Genomic DNA, 21,987 nt, shown 5'->3' on the forward strand with positions numbered 1-21,987 from the left:
TCAAACTGATGTTGCAAGTTTGCAGGTTTGAGTGTAATGAAGGTCAACAGTGGTATTCAAATTGGTGTTGCAGGTTTGAGTGGAATAGAGTTCAACACTGTTACCAAAACTTGTGTTGCACAAGTTTGGAGGTTTTGAGTGGAATCAAGGTCAACAGTGGTGTTCAAACTAGTGATGTAGATGGAACTCAAACTAGTGACATGGCCCTTTTGTATATTCTAGGGATCTGATTATAAGAAAGGTTATTCTATATCAATGGCAAGTGATCTCTAAAAACGACAGTCACACCAAGTGTAAAATTAATTTGTATAGGTTAAGAAGGAATATTAGTGAAGTTTTTCAATTATTATATGTGTAAATGTTACTTGTAATGAAGTTGGATATTTCATTTATATTTTCACATTTTATTTTCCAGGTTGATATTGAAATTAATGGAGAGCCCGTCGACATCCACATGAAGCTTGGAGAGACGGGCGAGGCTTTCTTCGTGGAAGAGTTGGAGGATGGAGTGGAAGTTAGTGACCTCTTAGGAACATCTCCTCTTCCGGAATCCGTTCTGATCGGAAAGCATGATCTCCTGAATGATGAGGATGCCAGGCAAGCTGGGGACTCCGGTGTCGATGACATGACATTCCCGTCGACCCAGTCCTCCAAGACTGAAGGCAAAGATGATTCCCCTTCGTCGGAAACCATCACTGCTGGGGATGTTACGGAGTCGACTCTAACAATGCCGTCTGATGGAATGGAAAGTGAAACCAGTGTTGCTAACAATGGCAAGGAACCCAGTGAAATCGGAGTGATCAGGATAGTCCGTAAGAATAACACCAAAAAGGAGCAGAAGGATATGGAAACTCAGACAGATAGGCCAACATTGTCTGTAATCATTCACAAGAAGGGTGATGCTAATAGTACCCTCAAGAAGGGAGTGTCATCCACCTCTCTCGTCATTGAAGAGGCCGGTCCCAAACGCACTGTCTTGATAAACGAAGGCAGGGGGAGTAAAACTGATGGTGAAGAAACTGTCAAGAGTAAGTTGTCTTTCTGGTCAATTTTTTCCTATTTTTATATGAAATTGATATTGCATTGCCAAAAAATTGTCTGACCACACTTTGGTTTTGTTTTGGGTAAAATTTGTTTGATTATAGTAGGATAAAGGTTGACATATTCATTCTCTCTCCTAACAGGCAACAAGAGTATCCGTCGGAAGCGCAAAAAGCGTTACAATGGCAAGAAGAACAGACCAAAGAGCTCTGGCAGTCAGTCGAGTGACACTTCGACCACCAGTGAGGTTGCCGACATTACAGCTGTGCTTCCTGAATCCAGAGTAGCACCAACTAATCAGGATGGAATATTTGTAATGGATGATATTGAGGCAACGGATAAGGTTGGTCCAGAAACTTGCGATGAAAGTGGATGCTAAGCTTTTCCTTTTTTTTCCCAACAATTGAGGCGTTCACAATATTAGGGGTCTCCAAGGGCCCTAGCAGAAGTATAGATCACGAGAAAAACGCGTATGAAAATTGGCAATTTTCAGATACTATCTCGGCAATTTATGTACAAATTTTGTAAAGTTTTGGAGTACCATTTTTAATGTGAAAAGACTAACTTTAGAAGCCATTGAAGAAATGATAAAAGTAGCACTTTTAGCTCTGGATACCATAAGTACTAAATTGTGAATGCCTCAATTGTAAGGTTGTGGTATTTGTACGGGCCTTGTCGGTTAGGCCGTAGTATCCTGCATAAATTACTGAACATAGGTTAACTGAATCTGTTACCTAATTGTACATTAATGTTCACTACACAATCTTAAAAAAATTTGAAGTAGAAAATCAATTTTTGACAATTAGAAGAGCAAATTTTTCTTTTATTTCGTTTAGTCTTCCCTCAAAGTAACATATCGGTATAGACTTTTAGATTACAGAAGGTCCTCAACCTACAAACTTAATAAGTTCCAAGAAGCTGTTTGCAAGTCAAATTGTATTAAATTTTGGCCTAGGGTAGGCCTAACCCGACTCCCATGCCTACGATTTCCAGCTACAAAAGTCGGCAAATAGTCCCATTTCATATGAAATATATACAGTATCAGGTTATTGTAAACGTTATTTGTTCCAACACGGAGTACTTACCTCGAACTACTTTCTTAGGAGTATCTGGGATTCTCCTCCCAACCGACCAGAATATTGTGTAGTTTCCCCTAACTACGTTTTCTATAGTGGGTCCATCAGTGGCAGAGACTGCGTGGGTACACAAAGGGTCGCACGGGATTAGAGAGTGCGACAAGATGTTAATCACGTCACGACCAGAAACTTACTGTTGACCGAGACCTGGCCACGCACGCTCACTGACCCGGGTCGCGTCAGGGCGCGTATTCATCCGCCACAGATGGACCCACTATAGAAAACGGAGTTAGGGGAAACTAGAAAACGGAGTCTCGGGAAACTACACAAAATTCTGGTCGGTTGGGAGGAGAATCCCAGATACTCCTAAGAAAGTAGTTCGAGGTAAGTACTGTTAGGAAAAATACAAATTACTTAAAATGTGTGATTTTGCCTACTGTATTAAATTATATAAAATTGTTTTATTATAGTATTTCTTTTATCTTATTACAGTATACAAACTTATGATACAATATCTGAGTTTTAAGATCTCTGTTTTATTTGTATCTCTGAATGTTTATGTTGAAGACCTTCATGTAATTAGTTATCTCCAGTGATAGTAAAGGACGTTTATATAGAATCTCAAATGCCACAGCCTTTATGCATTATATTTTAATTTAAAGTATAAACTAAATCTGTTTTTGTCGTGATGGATTCCATCTAAATTTGTTTTAGTGACAATTATAATTTCTTTTATTTTCCCTTTTAATATTTCATGAAGCTTGTTTAAAAAAAATGTTTAGAGAACTATTATTTTTATAGATTCGTTGATATGGTGCTGCTCTTATTTTTGTGGATGTTAAATTTTCAAGTTGTTAGTTTTTTCAATGTATTTTTTTTTTTTTTTACATAGTTTTCGTAAATTTAGTGTGTTGTCCCAGTACAGTAGCAATAAACATACTTGCCCAAGGCTCCAAAATCTGAACAGCAGCCCTATTTTAACTCTGTCAGTCTGCTCCAAGTTCCTGTACTTCCACCTCTCACATGGCACAGTCAACATCGATGCCGCTGCTTCGAGAGAAATCCCGCGACGAGGTGGTCAGCGAGTGGACTGGGCCGATGTCGCGGTCTATGGGTCCCGATTTCCATCCGTTTAGCGACACTGATCTCAGCCCCCCTCCCAGGTGAGGATTTGTTTCCTGTTGCCTTTGTCTCTGGAACTCTTGACCAAAAGATTTTTAACTCCACACTATAATAGTTCTAGTAATTACAACTTCTTTATCCACCAGTGGAGTTGAATTGATTTCACTTACGGTTTATATTTTTTGTTGAGAACAACTAAAAAAATGAGTAAAGTTGCAAAACAGATTTTAAGCACCATGATATTGTTAAATTTTGAGGGTGTGCATATTGCTTTTTTCTAAGCGAAATAACATTACAAAGGTACTTTATGTAGAGTTATGCAGAATGCCATTTTTATTATGTAGAACAAGGAATAAATCTATTATATATGAGAATAAGTGTATGGGATGTTATAATTGAGGGAAAAATAAGTTTCTAACTGGATGGATGTTTGGAGAGACCGTGATTGTTTTGGATGCAGTTTCATAGTATTTGTCTGAATGTCCTCATCCCCAGAACTATGCATATGGTTCAAGTTTTATATATTCAATGACATACTGTATGGAATGAATGTCCTAGCATTTACATTGCTATAAAGACAAAATAATTTAAGCAATAGTGGAGCTGTACATACATACATACATATACCAAGGCACTTCCCCCAATTTTTGGGGGGTAGCCGACATCAACAAAGAAACAAAAACAAAAAGGGGACCTCTACTCTCTACGTTCCTCCCAGCCTAACAAGGGACTCAATAGAGTTCAGCTGGTACTGCTAGGGTGTCACAGCCCACCCTCCCACATTATCCACCACAGATGAAGCTTCATAATGCTGAATCCCCTACTGCTGCTACCTCCGCGGTCATCTAAGGCATCGGAGGCAGCAGCAGGGCCTACCGGAACTGCGTCACAATCGCTCGCCATTCATTCCTATTTCTAGCACGCTCTCTTGCCTCGCTCACATCTATCCTCCTATCACCCAGAGCTTCCTTCACTCCATCCATCCACCCAAACCTTGGCCTTCCTCTCGTGCTTCTCCCATCAATTCTTGCATTCATCACCTTCTTTAGCAGACAGCCATTTTCCATTCTCTCAACATGGCCAAACCACCTCAACACATTCATATCCACTCTAACTGCTAACTCATTTCTTACACCCGTTCTCACCCTCACCACTTCGTTCCTAACCCTATCTACTCGAGATACACCAGCCATACTCCTTAGACACTTCATCTCAAACACATTCAATTTCTGTCTCTCCATCACTTTCATTCCCCACAACTCCGATCCATACATCACAGTTGGTACAATCACTTTCTCATATAGAACTCTCTTTACATTCATGCCCAACCCTCTATTTTTTACTACTCCCTTAACTGCCCTCAACACTTTGCAACCTTCATTCACTCTCTGACGTACATCTGCTTCCACTCCACCATTTGCTGCAACAAGAGACCCCAAGTACTTAAACTGATCCACCTCCTCAAGTAACTCTCCATTCAACATGACATTCAACCTTGCACCACCTTCCCTTCTCATACATCTCATAACCTTACTCTTACCCACATTAACTCTCAACTTCCTTCTCTCACACACACTTCCAAATTCTGTCACTAATCGTCCAAGCTTCTCTTCTGTGTCTGCAACCAGTACAGTATCATCCGCAAACAAAAACTGATTTACCTCCCATTCATGGTCATTCTCGTCTACTAGTTTTAATCCTCGTCCAAGCACTCGAGCATTCACCTCTCTCACCACTCCATCAACATACAAGTTAAACAACCATGGCGACATCACACATCCCTGTCTCAGCCCCACTCTCACCGGAAACCAATCACTCACTTCATTTCCTATCCTTACATATGCTTTATTACCTTAGTAGAAACTTTTCACTGCTTGCAACAACCTTCCTCCAACTCCATATAACCTCATCACATTCCACATTGCTTCCCTATCAACTCTATCATACGCTTTCTCCAGATCCATAAACGCAACATACACCTTACCTTTTGCTAAATATTTCTCGCATATCTGCCTAACTGTAAAAATCTGATTCATACAACCCCTACCTCTTCTAAAACCACCCTGTATTTTTAAGATTGCATTCTCTGTTTTATCCTTGATCCTATTAATCATTACTCTACCATACACTTCCAACTACACTCAACATACTAATACCTCTTGAATTACAACACTCATGCACATCTCCCTTACCCTTATATAGTGGTACAATACATGCACAAACCCAATCTACTGGTACCATTGACAACACAAAACACATATTAAACAATCTCACCAACCATTCAAGTACAGTCACACCCCCCTCCTTCAACATCTCAGCTCTCACACCATCCATACCAGATGCTTTTCCTACTCTCGTTTCATCTAGTGCTCTCCTCACTTCATCTATTGTAATCTCTCTCTCATTCTCATCTCCCATCACTGGCACCTCAACACCTGCAACAGCAATTATATCTGCCTCCCTATTATCCTCAACATTCAGTAAACTTTCAAAATATTCCGCCCATCTTTTCCTTGGCTCCTCTCCTTTTAACAACCTTCCATTTCCATCTTTCACTGTCTCTTCAATTCTTGAGCCAGCCTTCCTTACTCTCTTCACTTCTTTACTGGAATGAATTACATTTTTTTACACATGACACTAAGTTCCATAGTAGAGTTACAGGAAAGGAGAGCTTTTGTCTATTAGTGAACACTGTATTAAACTGAGTACCAAATATTTTTGTACAGCCCATCAAACTCAAGACCTCCAACACCCATTAAATCTGATACGGAATATGAGGTCGAGAGGCAGAAGGCAGATTTGACAGATGGCTCTAGCCAAACTGATGAGAACAAGTGGTACTGGACTTGGGGTGAATTGCCAACACCACCCCCAAAGACGCCCACCAGAACAGGTAGTTTATCACAGAAATCTGATTCTGCGACTTCAAATGCAGAGAAGAATGGGAAGACCTCCAAGGAGGAAGGTTAGTTTGTTTATATTTGCTATTTGGGTATGCTGGAAAGACTTTCACATCCTATAGAGAAGAAGGAAGTGTGTAGACACCCTGATAGGATGGATGTGGTTATGCTATTAGGTGTTGTCTTTAGATGGTACAGGAAAGCTTTTATTGCTAATTGTTTATTTAGTGTTAATTTGTGATGATGATGATGACTATTAGTATTTAGTCACATGTGCCTCTTGTGTTAGCCAGCCAAGTGATGTCCTTGTTTTGTCTTTAGCATTGCATCTATGTCATGTGAATGTGACCTGTTGAATGTTCTTTATGAAATGTCATGTGAATCAACATTGGTTCCTTCATGAATACAAACCTGATTCCTATTATAGGATTCACGTTTGTATAGTTAGGAAAAAAAAAATAACTTAAAACTTTGTTTTTTAATTCGGCTGTTATTTTATCAACAGCGGAAGATAATTAGTGGTGAGTTTAACTTTTCCACTGTAAGGTTTTTCTTAATCTAGTTTATTTTAATATTTGAAAATGCATTAATGAAATAAGACCTTTGTGACTAGTTGCAACTAGACATCCTATTAAAAAGGTAATTTAGATAGAATAAGAGTACATGTGGTTATTGTCCAGAGTGGATTTTTTTTTAGTACTGCAGTATGTCCTCTTGTTCGAAGATATATGTTGTTGGTTGTGTTATCTGTTGAGTAGAATTACATCTACATGATATAGGGGTATTGGAAGTGGAACCTTTTTTATTAAGATATTCTTTTTATAATCGGTAAATCTAAAATTTTAATAACTAACATTATCATATTACCTTGCCACAATGATACATTTTATTTACCCTTTAAGTCAGTTCAATAACCATTTTTATTGCATTAGGGTACATTGCCATTAACTGTCACAGGTACTAATGTTCTCTTGTATTATTATTGTACATTACTGTATATGCTTCAATAACACATGTGAAAGGGTTAATCAAGTAAGGTTTTACATTTTAGGCTTTTGACCATTTCATCCACTTACACATGCTAATGTCAACAACATAACGGAAATGTATGGACTTATGTATGGACTTACTAATCCACAACACTTGCTATCATCTAATTGAAGGAGGGAATGTATACACTAATGCCTGTTTAGGAATCCTGGCTGAAGATTCGTACCTTAACATATTTCTATTGAATTCTGCTTTTGGGTGATAAGTATTTCTTATACCTTTTCCATTGCTGCACCTCTCTCTCTCTCTTTTTCTCTCTCTCTGTCATTTGCTATATTTTCTGAAACTGTATGTATTGTATCAAGAATTTTTTATTCATGTGGGTAAGTATCACCGAGGAATACTGTGTATTTGAGTTGCTCTTTACTTTTATAAAGATATTCCTAAAGGTATATTAATATTTTATGGGGGTTTATTTGATTGTGGGCTTACATTTTATGATGGGAAATAGATACTGTAGTTGGCTTTATAAGTAAAATCTTGGCTTTGAAGTATTTTGAGATTGAAAGATGTGTGGGCTTGTTTTCCTTAGATGATGAGCGATCTGTGTTGGGCAGTATGTTTAGCTTCATGAGGGCGACCAAGAAAGCTCGCCATAATCCAGAAAGCGAAGGTATTTACCTTGATGATCTCAACTTGGAAGAGCTTGATCCCGAAGTGGCAGCATTGTATTTCCCACGTAGCTTCAAAGTTCCAGAAAAGCAAGGCTACAACAGCAGTTTCCCATCGGGTATGAGTGTGACCTGGAAATGCTACTCTGTTGAACCTTTTTTCTTTTGTCTGTCTTACATGAAAACTCCTCCATTGTAGAAGGCAGATCTTCTTAAAGCTGCTGAAATAATTAAAAGATTACCTCATGGTTGAACCCTGTCAGGGCAAGTGCTGGAAGAATACATACTAAGCTGGCCGGTCACCTTTTTCTTAACTGAATGGAGAAATATAATCCTCTAACCTGTAACCATCACACTGAACTCGAGATGGAAACTATACTTAAAAATCTATGAGATGGAAAAAAAAAAAATGGCAAAAATTTGACGTTCGTCTGCTGAGCTGGACAACATGTGCAGAAAGTATTGAGAGATATGATATTTGCATGATGTGTACATTAGTGTTATTGGATGGTACACTTCATCTGTTAAATGATTTTATATTCCTCTTAGCTGTCTCGTAACCTGGTCTCACTGCCATATACTGTACTAACTTCTGCAAATACCTTGTATTGCTCAGTGTAACTGATTTTAACTATGAGATGTGATGCCAGTGAAGGTAAACTTACAGCATGTTTGCACTAACTGGGTTCTTCTGTTAAGAGAATGAAGTCTTAGATTAAAAATGCATCTAATACCCTATCTTGCCATAATTGTATTGCTATACATAGCATGAAAGTCAAGATAATCCATATGTATGAATGAACTTTAATTTTACATATGTATGGCATTAGTTTTTAAAAGCATGTTCCACTGATGTATAATCTTTCATATACAAGTTTGGCAATTTATTCTATGGATATGGTATTTTTTCTTTTTTTTTTGTACTCTTGCTATCTCTATAAGGATTAAATTCATTGCTTTTATATGTGATAAAATGGCTTTTGGTGTAAACTCTCTCTGAATGTGGAATCTCATTTACTTGCTTTGCATTTCAGGTGGCATCAAAGACGACGATGCAGAGTCAGGGAATGGACCTTCCCTCCCACAGTCACCACATAGCGTTGAAGGTGCCATTGGTGGCCCCAAGCTGTGTAGTGATTCCGATTTTGAAGATTCCAGACACCCAATCTTTGATTACAAGTAAGCTTTTAGTTTAAACTTTTGGATCATATCCTACATCCTGAAATTTTACAAACTTATTTTGCTGGAGTTCTTGTGTTTACAGAGAGAATGCAAGAGAAATAACACAAGTGAGGACAGGGAGTGAAGGATGGCTTTATGCACAGAGTAAACTTGACTTACTGAATTAATTATGCTTTTTGTAAACTAGAGCATTGCATTGTACCCTTGTAACTAGACTCCTGGAAATGCAATTGACTAAAGTTGCTAAAGCTATTGACTAGCTGTTTGTTTATCTAGCAATTATGCACCTAATTGCAGTAGCTACTATAAGTTATTGCTACTTGTAGTGTCTGAATGAAAATAAAGTTTTCTTGTTACTTTTACTCTGTTAGCCAAGTAATACAGTTTATATATGTATTTCCATATGATAATGAGTTGAGTAGGGTTTTTGTTGATGGCACTGCCAAAACTCTTAAAAAACGTAGTATTTGACACACCTTAATTGGGAAGATGTGGTCGCTCATTAACTAAAGTATAGGGGGGTTGCTGCTAAAATCTTAGTCAGTGTTTTGATATTGTGTAAGAAGAAACAAACATATAAAAAGAAAATTTATACATGAACTTGATCAAAGCCTAAAAAACAAAATTTTTTTTTTCTTGATACCCTAAATTGTTTGTCAAGGTTTAACTCTTCCATTTAAAAACAAAATTCATTCTTCTTGTTTAATTTGTTCACTGAACATCGCTGGGATTTCCTCCTTTTGTTTGAAAAATAATTGGTGTAAATCACAAAATAAGGGGGAAAAATTCCCCTCAATTTTTCAAATCTGGGCAGCAGCACTAACTAGATGAAAGATAATAATCTAATTCTACACTTGATCACATTAAGAATATAAACACGTTTTTAAGCCAACACACTTGGGGTTAAAAAGAAACGCTTTCTTCCACTAGCATACCAGGGTTGGCACTGTGTGAGCCACAGTGCTCTTTCCCTAGCATGTAGCTTCCTATCTTGGATATGTGAGCATGTGTCAGCCAAGCACTGTGTTGCTGGAACTGTAAAGTGCACAGTTCTATACAAGGGTTTTTGTATTACTGTATATTTTTTATTCATATACAGTAGGATGGTTATCGATATCAAGTATAAGGATTATATAAGGTGATAGTGTGTATAGAAAAAATTGAAGAAAAAAAAACTCATTAATATTGAATGTTGTTATTGAATTTTTAAGTAATAGATTGCAAAGAGTTGTTGTTGATGGGCACCATAGTGAGTATAGGAATGTGATATCTGGTGTTCCTCAGGGTAGTGTTCTTGGCCCATTGCTTTTCATACTACATACACATAACAGCTTGTTGCATATATACATGATGCTACTCTTTGCATCAATTCCATCTTCCCTGAATGTATATCTGGGGTTGCTGAATCCCTTAATAGAGATCTAGCTAAAATTAGTGCATGGTGTAGATTATGGGGCATAAAGTTGAATCCCAACAAAACTCAAGTATGATTATAAGTAGGTCAAGGGCAGTGGCTCCTCAACATCCAGATCTTAGCATTGATAATATTTCTTTAACTTTGTATGACTTTTAAAATTTTAGGTGTGATTCTCAACAGCAAATTTACTTTTAAGAAATGCATTAGGTATGTCTTCTTCAATTGCACAAAAAATTGGCTTATCGAGAAAGTCTTAAGATTTTCGGTGATCAATCTATTCTGTAGAAGTGTTTTAAATCTTTTATTCTACCTTGTTTTGAGTATTGTTCTCCTGTTTGGTCTTCAGCTGCTGATTCTTATCTTAATTTGTTAGAAACTTACGGTCTAATAAATTTCTTATTTCTGATCTAGATATTAATCTCTGGCATTGTCGTTCAATTAGTTCATTATGCATGTTGTATAAGATTTTTTTTTATAAATCTGACCTTCCTTTGCATTCAGATCTTCCCGGACAGTTCTATCCTGTTTGTAATACTAGGCATACAGTTAATTCTAAAAGTCAGGCCTTCTCCATCATGAGGCTCAATATTACATAGTACTCTAGAAGTTTTATTTCATCTGTGACCAAGTTGTGGAATGAGCCTAATCGGGTAGTTGAATCGGTAGAACTTCAAAAGTTCAAACTTGCAGCAAGTGTTCTATGTTGAACAGGCTGACACATAAGTCTTTTTATAGTTATATATGAATTATCTGTTTTAATGTTAATGTTTTTAAAATATTTTAATTGTTCATTACTTCTTATTTTGTTTTATTTCCTTTCCTCACTGGGCTATTTTTCCCTGTTTGAACCCTTGTTCTTATAGCATCTTGCTTTTCCAACTATGGTTGTAGCTTAGCTAGTAATAATAATAATGCTGTAATAATAATGATATCGAGAATATTGTGAATATGGGAGGTGCATCAGCTGCGCAGTGCCTATGCACGTCCTGCCACTGCTGGGAAGCTTTAATATATCACTTGATGTATAAGGTCGTCATAAATCTGGTTTTGAAATTTGTAGCTAATAGTTCTGTATTTAATTTCTTGAAACTGCAATACATGCATTTATTCATTTAATATTTTTAACATTATTTTTAGGGGCTATGATGACATTGCATTCTCGCTCTGCGGGCGTCTGCATGAATACGAAGGAGACTTCCCCGAGAGTCTGTTCTTGCAAAGTATCGTCACCTACGATGACTTCATTGAAAATCCACAGATTCTTGACAACCCCAACCTGGTTGTCAGGTTTGGGGGCAAATACCTTACGTGGTTGGCAGCATCTCCGCAGATTCTGTCTTTGGTTTTATTCCAACGACCAATTCCTCAGGTAAGATGTGCGCAATTGTTTTTGACATTGAATTTTTTTCGGCCTTAAATGTAGGGGTATGTAGGGTAGTACTAAATTCCCACTGAGGGTACAGTTAGCCACACTATTCTATCTTATTTCTCCTCTTATTGTGTGGTTGAAGTTCTTATAGTTTATATATGAAATATCCATTTCAATGTTGTTACTGTTCTTCAGAAATTTAATATTAATTTGTTTATTGCTTCTCTTGTAGTTTGTTTATTTTCTTAATTCCTTTCCTCACTGGGTTAGTTTTCCCTGTTGGGAGCCCTTAGGCTGAGAGCATCATGCATTTCCAACTAGGGTTGTAGCTCAACTAATAATAATGATAATGATAATTAATAATAATAATAATAAATGATAATTAATAATAATAATAATAAATGATAATTAATAATAATAATTACTTTATACAGTACTGTACAGTAATCTATTTCACAAAGGCTGCAGTTAGTTTTAATGGGTTAAGATAGCAACACGTTTGATTTTCTTTCTCTAGTGAAGGTGTATGCATTTTATTTTACGAAATTTTATTCTTTTCAGAAATTATCCAGTCAACTCTATAAGGAACATATGCCAAAGAAAGAGATAAGGAAGAGATCCGAATCCAAGGGCTATTCCTGGTTCTCATGGAGGCGTAACAACCCAGCCGAATCAGACGAGATGGATAAGAAGGAGGAGAATGCATCTGAAAAGACTGAAGGTGCTGAAATAGCAAGAGAGGTAAGAATGCCAAGTCTTTTTTTGTGGTTATCAATGTATTGTATTTGCACTGGTATTGTTTTTTTGCTTTAGGAATTCTAAACAATGGAATCTTTCTCAGTGTTCAAGGTTCACATTTATTGGGTAGACTTCATTTCTGTTCTGTACTTGCATCCTCATTTTAGTGTGTTTAGTGAAATGTGTGAATTTGACTGTGATGTTCGAGTTTTGTTGTATGTGCAAGTTATGTAGATATGACAAAAAATGTTGAAGATGAATCCTTTGTTGAATTAGAAATGTGTAATATGTTCTGTCTTCTTAGGGAAATTTAGTTTTCAACTGTTACATTGTGTACTTTGGTAATTCGTTAAGCCAAATTCACGAAGTTTGTTTAAAGTATATTTATACAAGTTGGACTTGGGAATGAAAGCTCTATTAATTTAAAAACAAGTGTTTTGATTTAGGTAATATTGTAAAAAAATATACTAACATTATAGGGCTTTTCAATTTTGAAGGAAAGTTGAGCTTACATTAAAGTTATCTTGGAACATTGAACTACAAAGAAAAATTGAACAATTTTGAAGCTTTTTTTTTTTTTTTTGGTCTCTTCCCATGAACTGCAAGTTGTAAATGGCTTATATCAATCATTTATATGTTTTAAAAGGCCTACTTACTAACTGTGAAGCAGTTAAGCAAGAGTTGATGGGAGAAGTACAAGAGTAAGGCCAAGGTTTGGGTGGATGGATGGAATGAAGAAAGCTCTGGGTGATAGGAGGATAGATGTGAGAAAGGCAAGAGAGCAGGCTAGAAGTAGGAATGAATAGCGAGCTATTGTGATGCAGTTCCGGTAGGCCCTGCTGCTTCCTCCGGTTGACTTTGTGGCTGTGGATGTAGCAGCAGTAGGGGATTCAACGTATGAAACTTCATTTGTGGTGGATAACGGGGGAGGATGGGCTGTGGCACCCTAGCAGTACCAACCAAAGTCGGCTGAATCCCTCGTCAGGCTCGGAGGAGTGGAGAAAGAAAAGGTCCCATTTTGTTACTTTGTTTGAATTCAGCTACTCCCCAAAATTGGGGGAAGTGCCTTGGTAAATATATTGATAGACAAATATTGTTAATTTTTTTATGATGGTCTTTTGGAATATTGACAATTATTTTTAACCAGTTGTGTTGCACATATTTATATGCCTTTCTCAAGCTTGAAAATGAATGTTGGTGTTTTGTATAAGCATAAATGATGATCCTAAATGTTTTTTTTCATTGATGCATGTGTGCATTTAGCAATTAAAAGAGGGATGCTGAAGATCATTTATCAAAAGTTGAATTCTTATGGATGTGATCTTGGCGGCTTATGGACTGTGTTGAAAGATGTATGAGTTTATGGAAAAATATTTTATAAATATATTTTATAAATATTTTCCATCTTACAACTGATTGAGCAGCGTCATCTTATGTTTGCTTGCTTTTCTCATGGTTGAAGAAACTTCTCATGTTAGTGTTAGTATCTAACTCTAATTTACGGTACGTGTAACTTGTTAGGTGTCTTACTTCAAATGCTGTTATTGTGGCCGATTGGTAAAGCCTCTGCCTGGTGTTTAGCAAACGGGGGTTCGAGTCCCGTTCAGACTCGTTAGTGCCTTTAGTGTCTGCCACCTTACCATCCTTGTGAGCTTAGGTTGGGGGTTTGGGGTAGCCTACAGGTCTATCTGCTGAGTCATCAGCAGCCATTGCCTGGCCACCCCTGGTCTTAGCTTGGGTTGAAGAGGGGGCTTGGCTGCTGATCATAATAACAAATGGTCAGTCTATAGGGCATTGTCCTGCTTGCTAGGGCAATGCCACTGTCCCTTGCCTCTGCCATTCATGAGTGACCTTTAAACCTTTAAAACCTTCAGTTAACTTTTCATTTGTTTTCAGATTATAATCTCAAAAGCTCTGAAATTTTTCTGTGTTAAGTCGTACAAAGAAGATAAGTTGTATTAGTGATTCATTGTTAATTATTTTAATACTGTTGGAAAAGTAAGGTGTATGATAATAGTTATGGTTATAACTTGAATAAAACACATGTCGCGTCTGTTGATCTTGGGTATTAACATTCACAATTATATGCATTGTATATTTAAAAATAACAGGAGCTTTTGCACTTTTTAAATGTACAACACATATAATTGTGGATTTCAATACCCAAGTTATGATTAAGGTAAAATGGGTAGGGGTATTTAGTTGGTTTCGTTTTACTGTTTGTATAAAATGTTTAAATAAAATATAATTGGCTTGGAAAACCTAAGTTAAATTTTTTGAATATGGTATGTTTTTATTAATGATTGTAGTACAGTACTGTATTGGAATTTTATTAAATTTTAATAGCTAGTAGAAACACTGCCTTATACTTTTATTAGATTTTAATAGCTATTAACAACACTGTCTTATACTTTTAGTAAATTTTGATAGCTAGTAACAACACTGGCTTATACTTTAACACTTCTATTAATCAATAAAATGCTTATATCTTCCTAAACCTTATAGTAGAGACTATAGCTTCCATTCATTGTTACCGTTTACTTCAAAATGTTGAAGGTAACTAATTTTTTTATGTAAATAGCAGTAGCCTGCTAACTTTGATTATACTCTTATCAGCTACATCTAAGCCATTTTGTTTTATGCAATTCCAGATGCGTTCCACGATCCCTGTCTCCCTCTCTCTCCCAATATTATTCAGTACTGAGGTATATATGTCAGTACTTATTAAGTTTATACCATTTACCTATTACTTTTTTGTCTTGAAAGCCTAACTGTGTGGTTGGCAATTTTAAAACATTTCCTATATACCCCTTTTGATTGCTATGAGTTAGGCACAGCTACAAAGCATTGGCGTGCCAACTATTCGTTTCTTTGTTTTCACCTCCCATTTCCCATGTTCATAGGTTAAAATTACATCGGTGACCTAATAATCTTTTAGTTTTCTCTCTTATATGCATTTTGGCCCATTGGACGGATGTTTTGCTAAACAGTGTGCTTACAATAGCAGTTTGCCTAAATTTTTCAAGAGCTACAAAGAAATTTAGGTTTGCTGCCCTTTTCACATAAAACAAATTATTGCATTTTTTTTTACTGTTTATTGAAAATTATATGGTTAAGGTTGTATTAATTTTATGGACACTGGTAATGCAGAAAAATAACAAAATTAATTTTATTTTCTAGTCCTTTAAGTGTGATTCGAATACTTATAAATGTTATGCAGATTTGAGAGAATTGCACATTACTGCATGACACAGTTTTTCTTGTACAGTAATTAAAAGACTAATTTGAAAATCTTTGGTGACAGGAAAATTTTATTATTGTAAATATTATTTTTGAGAAAAGAAAATGGAAAATTTATTTCAATCAGAATTAGGATTGTTTGAAAAATTCTGGGTAATTTCTTTCACAGAATAAACTGTGTTGGAAGACATAGATTGGATAAAAAAGTATTCTGATTTGCTTGGTTTGAACCAAGTGCATGACTTTTTGCATTGATGAGAAGCTTCTAATTTCTATAATTGCATGATCCTTTATGTGCTTAAACATTTCTAATCATATTTTATGGGCAGACTGGTAGATTTTGATTGACTTAATTCTTGATGAAGGTAAAAGTTAAGTAAATGCTATGTACTTTCAAATTTCTTTACTTGTGCTGTAAACACAGTACAATATCACATCTCTTAAAACTTGGTTTCCCATAAAATTGATATTTCAAATAGCTTTTAGTTTACTATTTACAGCCATGGGATAGGCATGATTCATGCCGAGAATTGCTTATGTAGTTTTAAAGTTTGCTTCAAAGATTCAACTTTCTGTTGTTTATCCTATTTTTAAACACCATTTTCTTATTTCGAAGTTGTTGAAACTGATGAGGTTTGCTGTAGCCCTTTTAGGAGGAAATCTATTGTTAGTGTCTGTTCTTGGTCATTTTACATTGGTTTTGATGAAACTGTATTTTGTATGAGTAAATAACCTTTGTTGTTTTTCCACAGCACATGCAGGAGACTGGTAGTTCTGCCAAGCAAGAGGATAGGATTGACCCTAATCTTATTGAGGTAAAAGCAGCTGAAACTCAAACAAGCCTACCAGGTACACCAAAGAAAAAGGGTCTCCATGAGAGGAGGACAGGTACAGATTCTTCGGAGTCAGAAGACCAAGAAGAACTGAAAGAAAGGCAGCCATCTGGAGAACGTTTTAAGAAGAGTCTGAGGTTGACATCTGATCAGATTGTGAGTAGTTTTTTTTTTCACAATGCAGTTTTGCAATGGTGAATATCAGTTTCTTAGAAATACAGTACGTACTATATGGCTGAAGTTGGTGCGTTTGGTAGGATAGGATAAGTAGATATAGTACGTCTACTTTTTATCATGAAATTCCTGGACAGTATTCTGAATTCTTTCAAGTTGTGGATAAGTTGAATTAAATCTCATTGTATTTATAGTGTAATTTGGCCAATACAAAACTAACCATTGTGCTGACAATTTCAATTTATTTATAATCTTGACTGTTCCATTGAAAATTTTTTTTACATTTATTGGATACTGGTCAGGTAATTTTGAAAACTTGAAGTTTAACTTTTTTTGTGTTTATCATTTGATATTTCAAGGGCTAATCTTATCTTTCTTTTTAAAGGCAAAGCTCAACCTCCGTGAAGGTAGCAATGAGGCACTGTTCTCGGTAACAACGGCCTACCAGGGTACGACTCGATGCAAGTGCCATATTTTCCTATGGAATCATGATGCTAAGATTGTTGTATCCGACATTGATGGTACCATAACAAAATCAGATGTTCTGGGCCATCTACTGCCTATCCTTGGCAAAGACTGGGCTCAGAGTGGAGTGGCTCAGCTCTTTACAAAGATCAAGAACAATGGGTACCATTTCCTTTACCTTTCAGCTAGAGCCATAGGTATGTGGAAATTATTTTTACTGTGTTTTTCTATATGCAAGCTTCAAACTGAGCTGTTTCTTTCACAATAATAGTAAATGCACAGCTTGTAATTTTTTTTTCTATAATTGCAGGGCAAGCTAGGATTACTCGTGACTACCTAAGGTCCATCAAGCAAGGGGATCTCTCTCTGCCAGATGGCCCTCTTCTGTTGAATCCTACCTCACTTGTTCAGGCCTTCCACCGTGAAGTCATAGAGAAGAAGCCTGAAGAATTCAAAATTTCCTGCCTCAGAGATATTCAGGCCCTGTTTGCTGTTGAAAGAAATCCTTTCTATTCAGGATATGGCAATAGAATTAATGTAAGTTAATTTTTATGCACAATGTCTCATTTTCATTTTGATAAATATTTATTAAAGTTGGCTTAATTTTATTTTTTGTGTTTAATAGAAATGGAGCAGATATAGTACAGTATATTACCCAAGTCTGAGAGGTATATAATTTCCTCATTTCAAGAAGATAGTTCTCTTGATTCATATATATTACTGAATACTTAAACTAGTGTACTGCCAAGTAACAAGGCATAACTTGTTGGATGGAATTTAAGAAGAGTTAAATTTGTCTTCATATTCATATTTTTTTCCAGTTATTATACAGTATGTATTATTATTATTATTATTACTTTTACTTGGTAAGCTACTACCCTAATTGGAAAAACAGGATGCTATAAGCCCAGGGGCTCCAACAGGGAAAATAGCCCAGTGAGGATAGTAAAAAAGGAAAAATAAAATATTTTAAGAACAGTAACAACATTAAAATAAATATTTCCTATTTAAACTATAAAAACTTTGACAAAGCAAGAGGAAGAGAAATAAGATAGAATAGAGTGCCTGAGTGTACCTTAGAGCAAGACCATGGTACAGAGGCTATGGCACTACCCAAGACTAGAGAACAATGGTTTGATTTTAATAACTACAACAATTCTTTTTGAGGCAACATTACTTAGTGTTTATATTTAGTAAAAATTTGAAGATATCTAAATAAATATTAATTAAGGTTTAGTTGAAGTAATAGCTTCAATCTTAATTTAAATTGGTCATACTTATTTGATCTTAGGTATTTTATGATTTACTCGTTTAACCTAGTCCCTGCAGAAAAATACTTTGTCAAACTTTTTATGGCCTACTTTTTAACATATAAAACTCAAGTACTGGAAAAATCATCGTATTTTTTTTAAGTACGGTAGTCACACTATAATAAATACAGTACTGTAGTATTGTATATTAATAAGAAACAAAACATTCACCCCACCTGTGTGTATGGTAAGAATGTTAATTCTTGTCTGTTTGAACGGTTTATTGAGCATAATGTGTAATTTAAGTTCTTTAATAGGATTCTATTGAAAGAAAAATTAAGAATGGTTGTAACTAGAAATATATCGATGTAATCCTCCGAATTGGAAATGTTCAGTACATCATTGGATATTTCTCCTTCAGGACGTGTGGGCATATCGTGCTGTTGGCATCCCTATCTCCCGCATATTCACCATAAATCATCGGGGAGAACTGAAGCACGAGCTGACACAGACATTCCAGTCTTCGTAAGTAACAATCAATTTTTTTTTGGTTTATTCTTGGCTTCCCATTTTATAAACTAAATATTTGTTGCACAAATTCTAAATCTTACTCTCTTGTATATATTCCGATTGATTTCCTAACTGTCACCGTATACATATACTATAATGTAATATGTATCCTTGCAGAGGCTTTGGTGACTTTCTGGCTTTTTATTTCTGTAGTTTAATCTTTATAAACGGAAATGCTATAACCGGGAAGAATGGCTAAAATATGTATTAAACTCATTTGCTGCATATCTTTACAGTTACATGCGACAAAGCAAAGTAGTTGATGAGATATTTCCTCCTATTGAGAAGACAATGGTTCCCAGAAATCTCATTAACTATATGTACAGTGAAAGCGAGTGTGATGAAAGCGACTGCAGTGATATGTTCATTGATGATTATGTTGACAGTGACTGGGAAGGATTCCCAACCGGATTAGATTTAATCTCTCTAGGATCGTAAGCCGAGAGTCCCCGTTTTGGGGACGGAATAAACTTAAAAAAATAAGTGAAACATTTCCTAAGGAATGTTTCTCGTAAACAAGGAACGTACAAGTATGTGCTAACAGAAACGGAGGAATTCCCAAAAAACCAGGCCCTCTTCAAAATTGATGACTCCTTGATTGCTATCGTCTGCAAGGTTAGAGCAGCTTTTCCTCTGCATACTGTGCTCACTTTGCAGGGTGAGCATCTGTTGTGTGGCGCAGCCCATTTCAATAACTCCTTGAGCTTGCCTTGCATTCTTCTTTTGGAGCCAGATGTTGTGCTGCATCCAGGTATACTGTTGTGCCTTGGACTAGTGCGTTCCATTATTGTAAATTTAGAGCTTCCTCTTTATAGCTTCCCTTGCTCATATTTGAAAAAATATTTGGGTATGTTAGATTTCCTTTCATGCAAATGATGTTAGTTTACTACCAATGGCATTTATACAAATTTGTGTTGAGGAATTGTACCCCTCATCCAGATTTGACATTATCTTGGCAACCCTTTCTTCCCCCTGGGCTTAACAATTTCTTGGCATATGAGCAGTGAACAGTTGTATCCCTCCTAAGCTAGAGAAGTATTAGTATATGGACAAAAATATACTATAGAAGTAAGCATAAGCATGAAATATTCAAGAGATTTTGAGAAGAGGAAAAATGTTTGGATGAGGTATAACATCAACTACATACAGTATTCTGTTCTCTAAAAGATTCTGCTTCTACATCGTTCAGAAATTACTAACCTGAAATGACTTGCAAGACTCATTTCACTAATGGGTGTTGCCTGCATTTACAGCATGCTTCTGGGAGTGGGTCAGTATCTGGTCTCTGCCAAACTGCCATCCAAACTACTAACCTCTTTGCCTTGTCGTCATTGCAGCCATACCTTGTTTTGTTACCTTTCTGGATCTTCGGAATAATAAGGTCGTTATATATAACATATGGAGCCTAATGAGTTGGTTTTGATTGTGAATCTTTCATGCACATGGGACTATGATTAAGAAATTTTAGGGATGAATGAAAAATAGATGGCTAAATTAAGGAAGGCACTGAATGAATTTTAAGGCTAGTAAAATCATACTACAAATAGAAAAAAGCAAAAATTTCTTTGGGGAACTTAGGTAGGGTAGAGAATTGCAATTTTATACTGCAATCTAATGCCTTGGGTAAGTGCAATACTTTCGGGGTGTGCCGTTATGTTTTCACAGGGGTGATTGTTTATATTTGGCTGTGTGGATTTTATTACTCTGTGGCATATGATAACAGAATGGTTCTTGGCAGGAAAAATTTGTTGTATAGCTTTTGGATATGTTTTTTTCTAGTTCCAGTTGCATGCTGTACAATTAGAGATATTTTTGCTAACAGGTACAGTAATTTGATGACATCTTGACATTTGAAAGCAACCATTTTGAATCTTTTGTCAGCCTCAATACAGTAGCAATTATATAAGTATTTCTTGGAATTTGTAAAAGCAGCCTTTGTACATAATACTGTATACTGTACATTATTAACTTAATATTTCCATGCATACATGGCATCACTAGGGTATCACTAAAGTGGCTAATAATAGGGAAATAATTTTCTATACTTTACACTAGTCAGTCTTGATTGGGAATTTTGCAGTGTTTTATGAATGGTAGAAAAGTTTAAGGCGACGTGAAAAATATAACCAAGAGTTGCGGAGATGTTGATTTTAATGTTTATTTGACCTCTATTTATTTTTAGTTTGCTGGTCTTTGTTTAGTAATTAGGTCATTTCTTGGGAGGAGTAGGACATGATGTGGTCTGGTAATGTTTGTGGCTTCTAAATATTTGCTTTTTCATTTGTCCCTCCTGGTCACATCCTTGTCCCATGTTTTTTTTATTTATTACTCCCGTTGTAATTGTCCGGCTTCTGCAGATTTGTACCTATGAAGAAAACTGTGTCGGTTCCTTAATATTCGAAGCTTTATAATGGATACATTGACCTTTTTTGAATCATGACATGGATTGAAAAATTAATACTGTATAATGGTTGTGTAATTGTTTGTAAGCAGTTTACTCCTGGTTTAAACTACTAAAAAAACCTATCTAATTAGGTGAGGAAAGCTGGTTGTTGTCCTGCACCTCTGAGCCTTTGCGGTTCCTGTTTCTTGTATATACTAAACTTGAAAATCATTTAACACTTCTTAGTAATTGCAAGAATATTTATCACATTGTCATATGTAACTGTGTGATATGCTGTTTGAGTGGCCTTCATTTTTATGTAGTTTTCTACAGACTCCACCATTTTTGTAAGTTTTATTGGCTGAAAAAATTGACTACAAGTACCCTACAATTGTTTATCTAGGTTGACACTGGGCTCAACTGTTGTGTGCTAGTTACATCTCAGTCTTGAGAGATTACATGTTTTGTACACCATGATGTTTGAAATGTTTGGAGATTTGAATTACGAATGTGGTTAGTATTGTATCTAAAGATCTTTTGGAAAATTTAAGATACTATACTTAGTC

The 21,987-nt window shown here is 36.0% G+C and overlaps 1 protein-coding gene across 6 annotated transcripts in view; it reads left to right on the top strand.

Annotated features, from left to right (window-relative positions):
* Window positions 1-417: 417 nt before the first annotated feature.
* The window catches only part of Lpin (phosphatidate phosphatase LPIN), a 35,704-nt gene continuing 14,134 nt past the window's right edge, over window positions 418-21,987 (top strand). For 2 of the 6 annotated variants that reach the window (XM_068362523.1, XM_068362524.1), the window contains exons 1-13: window positions 418-1,028; window positions 1,185-1,384; window positions 3,108-3,280; window positions 5,966-6,204; window positions 7,722-7,919; window positions 8,835-8,979; window positions 11,537-11,768; window positions 12,330-12,509; window positions 15,158-15,211; window positions 16,499-16,735; window positions 17,139-17,415; window positions 17,529-17,755; window positions 18,890-18,993. In XM_068362523.1, coding sequence (XP_068218624.1) covers window positions 455-1,028; window positions 1,185-1,384; window positions 3,108-3,280; window positions 5,966-6,204; window positions 7,722-7,919; window positions 8,835-8,979; window positions 11,537-11,768; window positions 12,330-12,509; window positions 15,158-15,211; window positions 16,499-16,735; window positions 17,139-17,415; window positions 17,529-17,755; window positions 18,890-18,993 — 2,840 coding nt within the window. In that variant the 5' untranslated portion in view covers window positions 418-454. Of the gene's footprint in view, window positions 1,029-1,184; window positions 1,385-3,107; window positions 3,281-5,965; window positions 6,205-7,721; window positions 7,920-8,834; window positions 8,980-11,536; window positions 11,769-12,329; window positions 12,510-15,157; window positions 15,212-16,498; window positions 16,736-17,138; window positions 17,416-17,528; window positions 17,756-18,889; window positions 18,994-19,274; window positions 19,654-21,987 lie in introns of all 6 variants that reach the window. The other 4 variants (XM_068362521.1, XM_068362522.1, XM_068362525.1 and 1 more) reach the window with 4 other exon arrangements.

Source organism: Palaemon carinicauda, chromosome 39, assembly GCF_036898095.1.
Source record: "Palaemon carinicauda isolate YSFRI2023 chromosome 39, ASM3689809v2, whole genome shotgun sequence".
Lineage (NCBI taxonomy): Eukaryota > Metazoa > Arthropoda > Malacostraca > Decapoda > Palaemonidae > Palaemon > Palaemon carinicauda.